The 12,776-nt window shown below is 49.9% G+C and overlaps 5 protein-coding genes across 5 annotated transcripts; 3 read left to right on the top strand and 2 right to left on the bottom strand.

The window, feature by feature from the left end:
• Positions 1 to 146: 146 nt before the first annotated feature.
• TGAM01_v203857 (hypothetical protein) lies at positions 147 to 2,741 on the bottom strand (the record flags this gene model as incomplete). Its single annotated transcript, XM_024549297.1, has 2 exons — positions 147 to 2,191; positions 2,507 to 2,741. The coding sequence occupies 2 exons, from the start codon at positions 2,739 to 2,741 to the stop codon at positions 147 to 149; spliced, it is 2,280 nt and encodes a 759-aa protein (XP_024406002.1).
• Positions 2,742 to 3,538: 797 nt separating this feature from the next.
• On the top strand, positions 3,539 to 4,128 carry TGAM01_v203856 (hypothetical protein; the record flags this gene model as incomplete). The annotated part of the gene is made up of 2 exons (XM_018803834.2): positions 3,539 to 3,545; positions 3,608 to 4,128. The coding sequence occupies 2 exons, from the start codon at positions 3,539 to 3,541 to the stop codon at positions 4,126 to 4,128; spliced, it is 528 nt and encodes a 175-aa protein (XP_018662885.2).
• A 622-nt stretch (positions 4,129 to 4,750) lies between these two features.
• On the top strand, positions 4,751 to 7,225 carry TGAM01_v203855 (STE/STE20/YSK protein kinase; the record flags this gene model as incomplete). Its single annotated transcript, XM_018803835.1, has 1 exon — positions 4,751 to 7,225. The coding sequence occupies one exon, from the start codon at positions 4,751 to 4,753 to the stop codon at positions 7,223 to 7,225; it is 2,475 nt and encodes an 824-aa protein (XP_018662886.1).
• A 300-nt stretch (positions 7,226 to 7,525) lies between these two features.
• TGAM01_v203854 (hypothetical protein) lies at positions 7,526 to 10,590 on the bottom strand (the record flags this gene model as incomplete). Its single annotated transcript, XM_018803836.1, has 3 exons — positions 7,526 to 9,222; positions 9,276 to 9,701; positions 9,753 to 10,590. The coding sequence occupies 3 exons, from the start codon at positions 10,588 to 10,590 to the stop codon at positions 7,526 to 7,528; spliced, it is 2,961 nt and encodes a 986-aa protein (XP_018662887.1).
• A 369-nt stretch (positions 10,591 to 10,959) lies between these two features.
• TGAM01_v203852 (ubiquitin-activating enzyme E1 C) lies at positions 10,960 to 12,515 on the top strand (the record flags this gene model as incomplete). The annotated part of the gene is made up of 5 exons (XM_018803837.1): positions 10,960 to 11,018; positions 11,074 to 11,172; positions 11,238 to 11,243; positions 11,296 to 11,375; positions 11,440 to 12,515. The coding sequence occupies 5 exons, from the start codon at positions 10,960 to 10,962 to the stop codon at positions 12,513 to 12,515; spliced, it is 1,320 nt and encodes a 439-aa protein (XP_018662888.1).
• Positions 12,516 to 12,776: the final 261 nt, after the last annotated feature.

Here is a 12,776-nt window from a genome sequence, read left to right as displayed (position 1 = left end):
ATCGCTGGGGGTTTGTTGCAAGTATAAAGCAGTCATTTGGCGTTTCTCATGGCATGGGCAACGGACCATCAAATTATCTGTCCCCTGGCATCTTTTTTTTGGACGTTTTAATAAAAGTTTATAATATCCAAGTTGGGTTCTCTAGGCTACCACCAGGCTCCGCCTCCTTCGCCAGCTTTGCCCTCCCAGAGTAGAGAATTGCCTTTCTGTTCGTCGTCTTCACCCTCTACTAATGGTCTCACTAGCCCTCCTTTCCTCCTCTCTGTCATCCATCTATCTATCCAGCCCTTCATTCTTTTTCTTGATTGGTCGCTACCGACATTGACAGTGGGGATTATCTTGTCTATTCTCAGACCCATGACGAACATGGCAAGCTCTCGGAAACTGCTGTGCTCAGAGTACGGAACGCCAAAACACATGGCCTCCTTGGTGCTACCTCTCTGGGCTACAAGATCCTTTGCCCCGAATCTTGTCCTCCAGCCCTTGCCATGAAGAAGCTGTTGAGTAGAGATACTGCTCGGGGGAGTATTGGCTCCAATAACCTTGCCATTGCCCGGCCGAAAGTTCCAGCCGCTTGGTCGAAAGCCAACGATGCGGCTGAAATGTGGCCTGTAGCTGTCTAGATAATCCTGCAAAGTTTCTGCGCGAATCTCCATGAGCATTTGCATGTGGACTTGGGCCTCGATGGGATCAGAAGTCAGCAGCGCAGTTAGTTCCGGATCATCGAGCTGCTTGCATATCTTAATCTTCGCCGCTGACGCAAAGATTTTGGAGCCCAGAGCTTTTGCTATAGCCACACATATCCTCTCTTTTCCAATAGAGTAGGTACCGCATATTACTAGGAGACGCTGTTTACGCTGGGATTTTAATTTTGACTGTGCAGCATCGTCCGATGGCTTATCACTGTGAAAATACTTGCTCACGGTACCCGTTCCAGCGGAATTCTCTGACCTCTGCCAAACATCGTCTGCACAATTGGGGTCAGGAGACATTGATGCGATGAGGTCAGCACACGCTTGGATGACATCGCCTTGGGGAGGGAAAGAGTATCGTGGATTCAAGTAAGTCGTATCAAGATAGCAGATATCAATTCGCTGCTGCCTTGATTTGCCGGATATCGAATCTATCACATCGGATTTGAGTAACGGATGTCGAACATGTTCAGGACAGGCTCGGAAGTCGCCGCAGTGTAGTATCCGCTTAGTTCGTTTGTTTGGCCCATTTCCAAACGACTTTTGAAAGAGGAATAAGGAGCTCCCAGGACAGTGATTGGCGGGCATCATGGTAACCGTTGCACCTTCAGTTCCAGGTATATCGTAAGGCTTTTCAAATTCTAGCTCAACAACCCACTTGGCAGCAGTCCGGAGCTGCTGCTTAACCAAGCTCCCGGTGACCTTACTGCAGTAGATTGGACCATGTCTCCAGCTTGCTGTCAGGCCGATGTAATGGTCACTGTGGAAGTGGCTCAAGAAATAGGCCTGACATCCTTCAACAGCGCCGTAACGGAATGCATCAACACATATTGAGAATCCAGGCATGATTTTATAAAAGGGGCAAGTCCGCTCGTACGCCGGCCGGCCTCGAGACGCAGTTTCTGCCGCTGCCGCCGTAGCCCAAGCCGAATCTTCCGCATTGCCAGACATTAGCTTAGAAAAGGCGCTCGTTGTTTTGTTTTCCGCTTTCATCTCAAGAGGATTTGCTTGACCCGGCCTGGGGACAGCAGCTCGAGCAAAGCGTTTGCCGATCTCCGCAGCCTCTACCTCAGGTTGAACATCGGTCACAGTTATGTCCTTGGTAGGTAGTGGAATAGGATCGCCATCAAGACATGAGTTGACATGCCGCGAAGCTTCGTCTGCAGATATACCGAGTAGGCTTCCAGAACATATCGGGCAGCTCTCTACCATTGAGTGATTATCCAGAAGTTCATCGAGATCGTCACTAGGGATTCCGGCCTCTTCAGCTTCAAGCCTTGCCTGCTCCCGCATGAATCGCATCTCCCGTAACTCTTCACCTTCAAACTCGTCTAAGTCGAAATCGTCCATGTCAGCGAAATCGCCCAGTTGATTAAATTGGGCATCAACCGAGGTTTCTTGCTCCAGCAGTGGTGGTTTATACTTTTCATTGGTGTCTTCGGCCTGTGTAATATCACGAAGTGGTTCTAGCCGGGCAGAGGGAGACAACGGTGCGGCGTCTTTCAAGTGGTGGGATGGTGCGTCTGATGGAATGGTGGTGTTACTGTTGCTGTTACTGTTGCTGTTGCTGTTGCTGCTGTTGCCACTGCTGCTGTTGTTGTTGATGCTGTTGTCGTCGCCATCCTCATCTTCGCTGTCGGAGTCCATGACGAACGGAGTCTTAATCCGGGGCTTGGGCTTCTTCGACTCGTTTTCGTTTTCAGACTTGATTGGTGGCGTTGTATTATTGGTGGATGGTTTGTCTAATGCATCTGCCGTTTCCTTCTTTGCTGCTGGCTCGGTAGGAACATCTTTGCTAATCCTTCTCTTTTTACTTGGAGCTTCAACTTCATTGTACCGGGCGTCATCGTCACGTCCATAGAGATCCTCCTTAGCAGCGGATTCCGCAGGTACCGCACCGACGAATAACGAATCTTCAGGCTTTGCCGTTTTCTGGAAAAAGTTGAGGATGCTGGTATTTGGCTTGGCAGCAGGCTTCTTAGCAAGGCCAGAGCTTGCCGTTGATTTTCTCGGCGTATGAGACCTGTTGACTTTGGTAGAGGCGACCATAATGGCTGATGCTGCGACAAGACTGAAGCACCATAATTTTTGAACGTGCCGTCATACAAGACGGGACACGTACATTCACGATTCGCGTTAAAGGGCTGGAGGGACTGCGCGTAGTCACGTGCGTGCTAGATTGATGGCGGGGTTTGATCTCCAATACGATCTCGACTTGTCTCTTACCCGGAGAGCAGATGGCAAAGAGCTTGATAGAGGAAATAGTGTTTAACTCTAGCAGTAATTTTAATATTAGGTTCATAAATGCATTGAAGAGTGGCTTCGAATTGTAATGCCAAAACAGATCATTATGAGTTACGCGATAGATACATCGCTGGCATAAGCGTATAGTACCAATCTGCTGAACTGAGCTGAACTGATAATAGGCCCCGGTGCAAAAGATGTCCCGACGCTGGAACTGCAGACAACCCGAATCCAGAATAAGCCACGGCGATGATGACGACGTGGATTACATGTAGCTTATATCATTCAACTCTACTCTATCAATTTTAAAGGTCGAATTCAGTGATAGTAATACGCCATAATACGCCCTGTGATTCCTTGTTTCAGCTGGTAGCGCCCGTCCAAGGCCTCACACATGGTTTGCTCCAGCGTAAGAAAAGGTGCTGCCATCTTTCTACAAGTACCACTGCGCCTCGCTACCTGGAAGTCTAAGTCAACTTGACAACAACACCAGCGAATTGCTTTTGTTTTTTTTGTCGCCATCATTTGTGAAGCTAGATGCTATAAAACGACTCTGATCTGTTTGTTTTTTTCCAAAGAAATTCAATCGTACAGTAACCATAATGTCTTGTGAGCCGCCCAAGATAGATCCAAGTTAGAGAACCAGTACTTGTTATTGACACATCCCACAGCGTGGCTCACTACTACCGCAACACTGCAAAATATAACCACTCTACCTCCAGGAGTGTCACTCGCCAGAGCCCTGGAAGTCATACAGAATCACCAAATTCACATGCAGTGCGATCCTCACATGGTCAAATTCGAATCCGTTCCCCAGCCATCAAAGGTTGTGACTCCCACCGTTCCAACGGACCGAGGAATCGTCGCCGTGGGAGAGGCTGCGTACTACTCGGTGACGGACAAGGTACACACGCTCCCTGCGGGCCTCTGGGACTCCAACGTTGAGAGCATAAACGAATTCGTGACGCTGGAAAAGGGTGTTTTTGTGAGGCTTTACAGCCCTCTCAATGTGGTGATGGAGACGGTCTGGACCGTGAGAGAAAACGGCAATGGCGGGGTAGATCTGATCGAGGACGTGGTGATCAAAGCGTCCCGCCTGCTGGTGGGCACGATCAAGAACATGTGCAATACGAACTGGACAACGTTTCACGGCAAGATAGTGGACATGATGAAGGAGGCCCCGTCACAATAAGGGATGATACTGGTATATCGACATGAATGAGAGCAACAGTAGAACTAATATGACTGTCTTTTTAATCATAGGTATCTAGAGAAAGCTGAGACGGAACTCTTCCTTGGATACTGATTTGTTGTCTTGCTTACACCCCATCACCTGCCCTTATCACAACTACCACCTACCTATTCAGCCACCTCAGGCCAGCCACCTGAAGCAAACGCGGAGAGAGCGCCATTCATCCGTGCTAAAACTGCTAAAACTGCTAAAATCGGTAGTCGCGTTGCGCCAGCAAACGAATGGCTGTGGTTTCCCGCGGCTAAACTCCGCGTCAGAACTGCGCCTCACGCCCGCTCCCTTGGGCTTGTCGGGCATCTCTCGAGACTTTAATCTTGTCATCTCGTCCCGTTTTCGCTCTGTTATCGTCATCTGCGGCTGGGGGATCCGGACAAGGATGGCTGCAGCACGCGTGGAATATCCTGACGAGTGAGCTCAGCGAGCGTCTGGACTGGACGATTAGTGCGAGATCGAGATCAATGCGAGATCCGTGCTCGGCTGCCAAAAATACATTCATGCCAAATCTTGCGCTTCCTGGAGATCGACACCCTCATCCAAGGCCCAAGTGGGCCTCGCCTGCAACATGTCGCTTCAAGTAAGATGGCCCGACGTGTCCGGCACCAAGCAGAAGGCGCTGGAAGATGCAAAGAAGATGCAGAATGCCGTCGTCGAGAGCTGCTCCAAGGCCGGCAAGCAAGCCCCGCAGTATCAGCTTCAAGAGCTCGTCGGCAAGGGCAGCTTTGGACGGGTGTATAAAGCGACGGCCATCAAGACGGGCCAGCTGGTTGCCGTCAAGATCATCGACATCGAGGAGAGCGACACTGTCAACCCCAAGCTGGCCGACACTTACACCGACCTGCTCAAGGAGATCAACGCCCTGCAGCTGCTGAGCGACAGCGGGGCCCGAAACATCAACCATGTCATCGAGGCCCTGCCCGTCGGCCAGTCCATGTGGATGGTGACAGAGTACTGCGCAGGCGGCAGCGTTGCGACTCTGATGCGGCCAACGGCCCCCGGCGGGCTGCTGGAGAAATGGATCATTCCCATTGTGCGCGAGGTTGCCGAGGCCATTCACTGGGTTCACGGCCAAGGCATCATCCATCGCGATCTCAAGTGCGCCAATGTGCTGATTACCGAGACGGGCGATGTTCAGCTGTGCGATTTTGGCGTTGCTGGCGTTATTGAAACAAAGTTTGACAAACGGTCGACATTTATTGGGACTCCGCATTGGATGGCGCCGGAGTTGTTTGACAAGGAGGCGTCTTATGGGACCGAGGTCGACATATGGGCGTTTGGCGCCATGGTATACGAAATTGCGTCTGGCTTACCGCCCAACGTCACTGCTGGGATCGACTTCTCGAGATTGGGCTCGCATCTAAAGCATCACACGCCTCGGCTGGAGGGCGACCAGTATTCGGCTGGACTTAGAGATTTGGTCTCGTACTGTCTTCAACACGACGTTGCTAAACGACCAACGATTGAGCAGGTGCAGCTCCATAGATATGTCCGTAATACGGAAGAATCGCATCCAACGTCGTCACTCGTCCATCTTGTTCGAGCCTTCAAACTCTGGGAGGCACAGGGAGGAGATCGCAGGTCGCTCTTCTCCGCTGGTGGCGCTCAAGGCCTTGCTGACCTCCAAATTGCAGTCTCCAATGACGAATGGAACTTTAGCACAACTGCAGCATTTGACCAGCAGGTCTTGGACCAAGGAGATGCTCAGGAAGTTTACGACGTGTACGGATCAAAGATAGACTTCAGCCCAGAGGGCTATGATGAGACTTCGCGCCCACAGAAGCCCAAATCGCGGAGAAGACCTCCGCCACAATTGCCGTCGGTCAAAGCACCTCTGGAAAAGATTTTTGATCCTAATACCATATCGACTTATGAAGAGAATTCCAGAGCATATTATAGCCAACTTTTCCAGGCCCCTGTATCAGACCTCCCCCTTCGAGATGAGGCTTCACAGCCTTCTGACGTGCGGGAATCATTAATCGATCTGGATGTATCGTTGCATGGCGGAGAGCTCTCACAGTATGTCGACATGGACACCATCAAGCCAAACGACTCACAAGCATCATTTGACTACGACTTTGATGATACAAACTTCTCTAGGGCGCCCATGAGCGACCCAATTGACCTCAAAGATAATAGGCGCACTCAGGATTGGAAGTTTCCTTCAATGGCTCCTCCTGCGACAATAAACCCGGGGGATTTCAAATTTCCGCCGCTCACTACTACGCTCCCCCCACCTGATGATGGTCGGCCCTCACTTCTTCATCACACTACCGAACCCTATCAACATTCTTCTAGTTTCAGCGACCTTGCGCCGACCCCTTCAGTTGACCATCGAGCTTCCGTTGGGAGCCTGATAGATCTCGATATGAGCTTCGCCGATTCATCAACAGACTTAACCCGGCCCTCCACATCCTATTCAGATGTCGGCTCTATTAGCGGTTCAGAGATTGGTGGCACCAATCCTTTCGAGTTAGAGAAACATGCTTCGCTCTATGTGATGAATGCTACAAACCGCGAGCCCTCTATCTATATTTCAGATGACTCTGAATATTCGCACGTGCTTGCAAGCATCCCAGATCTTTCTTTGGATGAAGGATCAAAACACGACGAGTCTCATATCAGCAGAGAGAGCAATGTCTCAGCCTTCAGCGAAGGCCGACCATATTCTCTGAGCGACTTTGCTGACATGGACCCCGAACTGCCACCAGAGCCAACTCCTGCTCCAAGCACACCGCAGTATCCGCCATCGTTGCGAGACTACTCTCCGCGCAGTCGGTCTCCGCATAGCCAATCTCCTCCTGTGCAGCGTCCCCGGCCACCATTGCGCAATCTCGATTCATCTCTCCCACCTCTCCCAGCAACACCTTCGTCAAAAGTCATGCTTGGCCAAGCTTCGCCCGAAGAAATACGAAACGAGTTACGGCGCATGGCTATGAGCCTTGGAGATCATTTGACTTATGTCAACTCGTATATCTCTACACTGCCGGTCAGAAGAAAGAGTATACACTATTCGCTAGACCCAGATGGAGGTGCGATTTGAGGTTTACGATGTTTGGTGATGCAACCAGTCACCATCTCTGGAAGAAGAAGAAGCAGAAAGAAAAGAAAAAAAGAAAGTATTTATATGCTAGAGACATGATTTATTTACTCTTTTTGAAAGATGTATATTAGACAGTACTTATTTGCTTTACGGTTGAACAAGAAAAGCGTATTCTTTTGCTGCAATTGGCAAATTTATAAAGATGCCACAATGGATGCTCAACGATAGATTCTTGATGTGTGTCTTGTTGCAAGTTGCTGCTGCGATACATGCTCTCCTCGTATATTGTGCACCCCATCATCAGAAACCAATCATATTGCCCATCAACAGAGCCTGGTATTGTTCAATTGCCTCTCCAAGCTTAATCAGAACACCCGCCGAAAGCATCTTGACCTCGTTCTCCTCTCCCCCATCCTCGCCTCTTATCCTGCCAAACACAGCCGAAGCCCATTCTCGCGTCTCCACGACCTCCCGCCCTTGGGTTTCGCACAATCTGCGCATATCGCCGTCATTGACCTCCAGCAGCGACGCCATGGCCACGAGCCAGCCTTTTAGGGCGCCCATGTCGTCTTGGGTATGTGTTCTCACGGCGAGGAGCAGATTCCACAGTTCGGAGGTGAGCTGCGGGAGCGAGAGCGTTGAAGGGCCTGCCGCGTGGATGATGACGCCTAGAGTTTGGAGATAGAGTGCTAATAGGGCGGGGTTTAGGATGAGGGGTTTGGAGGATCGGAGGGCGACTTGGAAGTGCGCGGTGAGAGGGTAGAAGAAGGAGTCTGCGATGAGGGCGGCGGTGGTGTTTGGGATTGAGCGGACTCGGGGCTTTGCTTTTGACTTGGATTTGTAACGGCTTGTAAAGGTTTGGAGTTTGAGAATGTCTGGGCCGGTGGTTGCGTCGGCTGCCTTTGCGGCTAATGGCTCTAGAAAGGAAGATGTGAGGGATTGCGTTATTGTGTCGAGTGCTGTTGAGGGTAGGGCTTTTAGCTGGGATGAGGGATTGGTTTGGCTTTGGTTGGTTGTTGAGTCTAGGTAGAGCTGTTCAATCTTCTCTGGCAGTCTTTTTGAAGGGAAAGATGCACTGGATTGATATTCAGAAGTATCAAACCCGGCGAGTTCTCTGGCTGATAGTCCAATGGCGACGAGGACCTGCGTTCGCTGTGACAGGGAGTAATCGCCTTCGAAGAAGGTCCGTGAAAACCATGGGGCCATGGATTTTGGCTGAGCGACGATCAAGGCCATCATGCCTTGCAATTTCAAATCGTTGAATTCTTCAATGTCGAATTTGTCTTGGAGACCGACGAAGAGACCGGCGAGTTCATCTGCGTGTGAACTCACTTCCGTGCCGAAGTTTGCCTTTCTTCGAATCAGGACGGGTGCGTTCTGCAGGGCCAGTTTCTGCTTGTCGTATGATTCTGTGTCGCGGAGATATAATATTAGGTCTCGGATGTAGACTGGAGCTTTTGGCTTGTTGCGTTGAACCAATGTAGCGTCATCATCAGAGTCTTCTGGATCGGAGTCTTTGGCATATGGAACAAGGTCTTCTTCACTGTCGTCTGAAGAGTTAATCTCTTCAATGATGGCTATAGGCTTGATGGTTGAGATGCTGGGTTCGGATTTTGGCTTTGGTTTGGGCTTTTGTTTTTGGATTCGATTTTGACGTGGTCGATTCTCTTTTCGTACTGGAAGTCCTGAAGTTTCTGTCTTGAGGATGGGCTCGATAGATCCGACCTCGTCAAAAACACCAGTAAGAGATTTTAGCCATTTAGCTTCTTCGCTTTCCGTTTCGTCCATGTGGAAATCGAGCTTTCGAGACTTATCGTCCATGAGAGTCGAAAGAGATTCTCCAACAACTAAACCCAAGAAACGAGCTCTGGCCTGAGTTGAAGCTATCCGATTTGAGATTGCGGACAAGTATGAGCCTGATCTCACAATGATTCTCAGTTTGATAGGGGACAGCCTGGAGATGTATCCGGCACTAAGAAGCAGCACTTCTGTGTGAACTGATAAAATATTAGTATGTATTTGAAACCTTGGCTATTTGAAGTGGTTATACCATTTTGTTGCAGTATGGCTGCGTGCTTGATGTATAGCTGATCTCCAAACTGAGACAAGCTCTTTTCGAATACGGTTGTGATGCCATCTTTATTTTGAGCCAGAACTGCAAGAATTGCTCTCCTGATGCCTACAGAGTCACCCAGACCGGCGCCAGAAGATGAAGCGCACCAAGCAACGAGGTAATTATAGAGAGCCTCGTTGCCCTTGATGAGGGTGTCAATGATGCCAGCAGCGGCAGAGACAGTTGCTTTTGAAGACGGCTCGTCCAGGTCGAGTCCATTGAGGTGCTGGGCAAGGTATTGCAGCAGTGTATTCATAGCCTTTTTGGCGCTATGGGGGTGAGAGAGGCAAACTTTGGCAAAGTCACCTGGATTACTTCCTCTTAGGAGGAGTAGACCGTCGATAACCGTCTTCACGAGGGATTCTATAGCGGGTAAGTGATGAGTCGTGACAATGGCATTAAAAAAGAACATACCTGAATAGCCCAGTGACATGCTTCGCTGGAAGAGGTCTGAACAAAAGTGCAATTCGCTTTCGCTTTTTGTTTGTCTAGCCCAGGCTATCAGATTAAAGGCCACCCATTGAGAATATTTGGTTCCATCCGTTATCCATATTACGCCGGTGTGAATGGTTTCTGATCCAACAATCTCAGTTGCTTCGGCAGCTGTGGATATTATACGGCCACTGGTGAGCAAAGAAAGCAGTGCCTGAGATTGTACTTTCTTTGAAGTCTCGGAGCTTAGTCGTCCCGCTGAAGCTGTCCACAGGGTCCGGATAGCATTATCGCCGTCTAAAGCTGATGCCAGTAGATCGAGGAAGATGCTGATATGGAGCACTAGATCTGGGCGCTTGGAATCTTTACTCCCCAACTTGTGCTCTTGAATGAGAGCTCTGAGATGAGTAAGAACAGCGTTCAGTCCGGCAACACTTTGTAAGCATCTAACAAACACCTGTGCGTCGTTATAAGCGTCCTCAGCGCCATCACTCTGTCCACCTTCTTTTAACAACGGCCAGTAATTTGAAGCGATTTCCGTCACCAAGACGTGAATTATCGCCGCGCTTTTGGGGCCAGGCTCGTGGACTTGGAAACTGCCTGGCCGCTTCTCATCCTGTGTTAGATATTTCAGAGCCTGGATAAGCGAATCGTAGTCTGGCTGATTTCGAAGAAGCTCCAACGCTCCGTCAGGTGATTCAACCTGTGATATCGGTAATACTTCGATCACCCTCTTCGTCGAGCCAACTTCAGATAGCGGTTGAGAGTCCTTTCGGGGCTTTAGGTACGTGGTGCTAACCGGGGTCAGTAGCTCGTCCATGGCTGCTACCTTGCCTGTATTGAATAGCCGTAGAATGCTTTTGATAGCGACATCTACGGAGCACGAAAATCAAATTGTTGGCGAAGAACAAAATGTCGCGACATCATATGCTGGATATGCAAAGGAGACGATGGCCGCTTAGAAAGATCCAAGAGCTCTGGCCGATTGGAAGCCTGAGAACCCCACCTTCACCTGACCTCACCGACTCACCGAGCCTCGGCCAAGGCAGCTCCTCCCACCTTACCTAGCAGCTACAGCTTGCCGTCATCCTGCACTAATGCTTCCTCCAAACCACCTGCGAGCCTGACACGCCTCTCCTTGTTTCCTGTCTTTCTCCACAATCCCGAGTCGATCGCCATTTGCTTCAGTATGAGTGTCGAAACCCAGAGGGCAGCGGACATTGCTGCTGACAGCGAGACGATACGATGGTCAGTGCCCGAAACCCGGTGATGCGCCATGCGCCGAGCTGACAGGCAGATGCAGGAAGTATCTCGACCAGATCAGACGCAATCCGGGCCCCTTGACGGATCCGATGGCCGTGGAAGAAGAATTTCTGGCCCAGTTTGAGAAATTCAAGATCTTGTATGTAGTACAAGCGAGCCACGCAGAGTAGAAGCAGAAGCAGACGTTTGACTGACCAGGCATAGGGTGATGTTTGTCCTACCTCGCACGGATATTCCTGCTTCAGGCTGACGGCGGCTGCAGTGGTGCAGGCGGTCTAGGATGCGAGATTTTGAAGAATTTGGCCATGTCCAAGTTCAAGGACATCCATGTAATTGATATGGGTGAGGCGAATTGATGCACATGTCGCTACTGTCACTCGAGCTAACGCGGATCACGGTGAACAAGACACCATCGACATTTCCAATCTGAACCGACAATTCCTCTTCCGAAAGTCTGACGTGGGCAAGTTCAAGGCCGAAGTGGCAGCGAAATTCGTCGAGCAAAGAGTCAAGGGCGTTAAAATTACTGCTCATAATAACAGGATCCAGGACTTTGATGATGAGTTTTACAAGCAGTTTCAGCTAGTTATTTGCGGCTTGGACAGCATCGAAGCTCGACGATGGATCAACGCTATGCTCGTCTCTATCGCTGAAGAGGCAGAAGATCCCGATGGAATCAAACCGTTGATCGACGGCGGCACCGAGGGCTTCAAGGGACAGGCGCGAGTTATCCTCCCCTCAATTACTTCATGTATAGAGTGCCAGCTCGACATGCACGCTCCCAGAGCTGCTGTCCCTCTTTGCACTATTGCTTCCATTCCACGACAGCCGGAGCATTGCGTCGAATGGGCCCATGTCATTGCTTGGGAAGAAGAGAAGCCCTTTCCGAAGCTCGACAAGGACGACCCCGAGCACGTCACCTGGATCTACCAGAAGGCTTTGAAGCGCGCAGAGGAGTTTGACATCCCAGGAATCACATACGCACTTACACAGGGAACAATCAAGAATATCATTCCGGCCATTGCTTCAACAAACGCCATCATTGCCGCTGCCTGCTGTAATGAGGCATTCAAGATTGCCACCAACTCGGCGCCATGCTTGGGCTTTGAGAACAACTACATGATGTATTCTGGTAACGACAGCATATACACCTACACGTTCAAGCATGAGAAGAAAGACGACTGCCCCGTCTGTGGCCGAGAGGCTCGCCCATTGGAAGCTGATCCCAATATGACGCTCCAAGACTTATTGGATTCTTTGGCCATTCGTCCCGAGGCTCAGCTTAAGAAACCATCCATACGTGCAGAGGGAAAGACGCTATACATGCAAGTACCGCAAAGCTTGGAAGAGCAGACCAGACCGAACCTAAGCAAGTCTCTCCAAGATCTTGGGCTCGAGAATGGACAGGAAGTTGTGGTTACAGATCCTGCGTTTCCTCTGGAATTCAACTTTTATTTCAGATTCAAGACGGAGAGCCCTTAAGAGGAGCTCGTCATTATCTTTACAGGTCTTTTTTATTTTTTTCCGTTCAATTTTACGACACTTTGGGTGTTTATTTACGGAGTGGGGGTTTTTCTCTTGGGCATTTTCCTGGCGTTGGAGACATGATGGGCCGTATCATTGCATCTTTGTACATGGGCGCAACGATTCAAAAGAAAGCAAAGCAAATAGCAAATATACGGATGGATCCTAGATCTTTTATTCTTTTTTACTTTATTGCTCATGAGAGACAAACACGCAAGA

The sequence above is a fragment of the Trichoderma gamsii genome (genome assembly GCF_001481775.2).
Source record: "Trichoderma gamsii strain T6085 chromosome Unknown Scaffold_10.2, whole genome shotgun sequence".
In the NCBI taxonomy this organism is placed as follows: Eukaryota; Fungi; Ascomycota; class Sordariomycetes; order Hypocreales; family Hypocreaceae; genus Trichoderma; species Trichoderma gamsii.
Note: the sequence above shows the minus strand (reverse complement) of the source record. Positions and strands in the feature narration are given on the sequence as shown.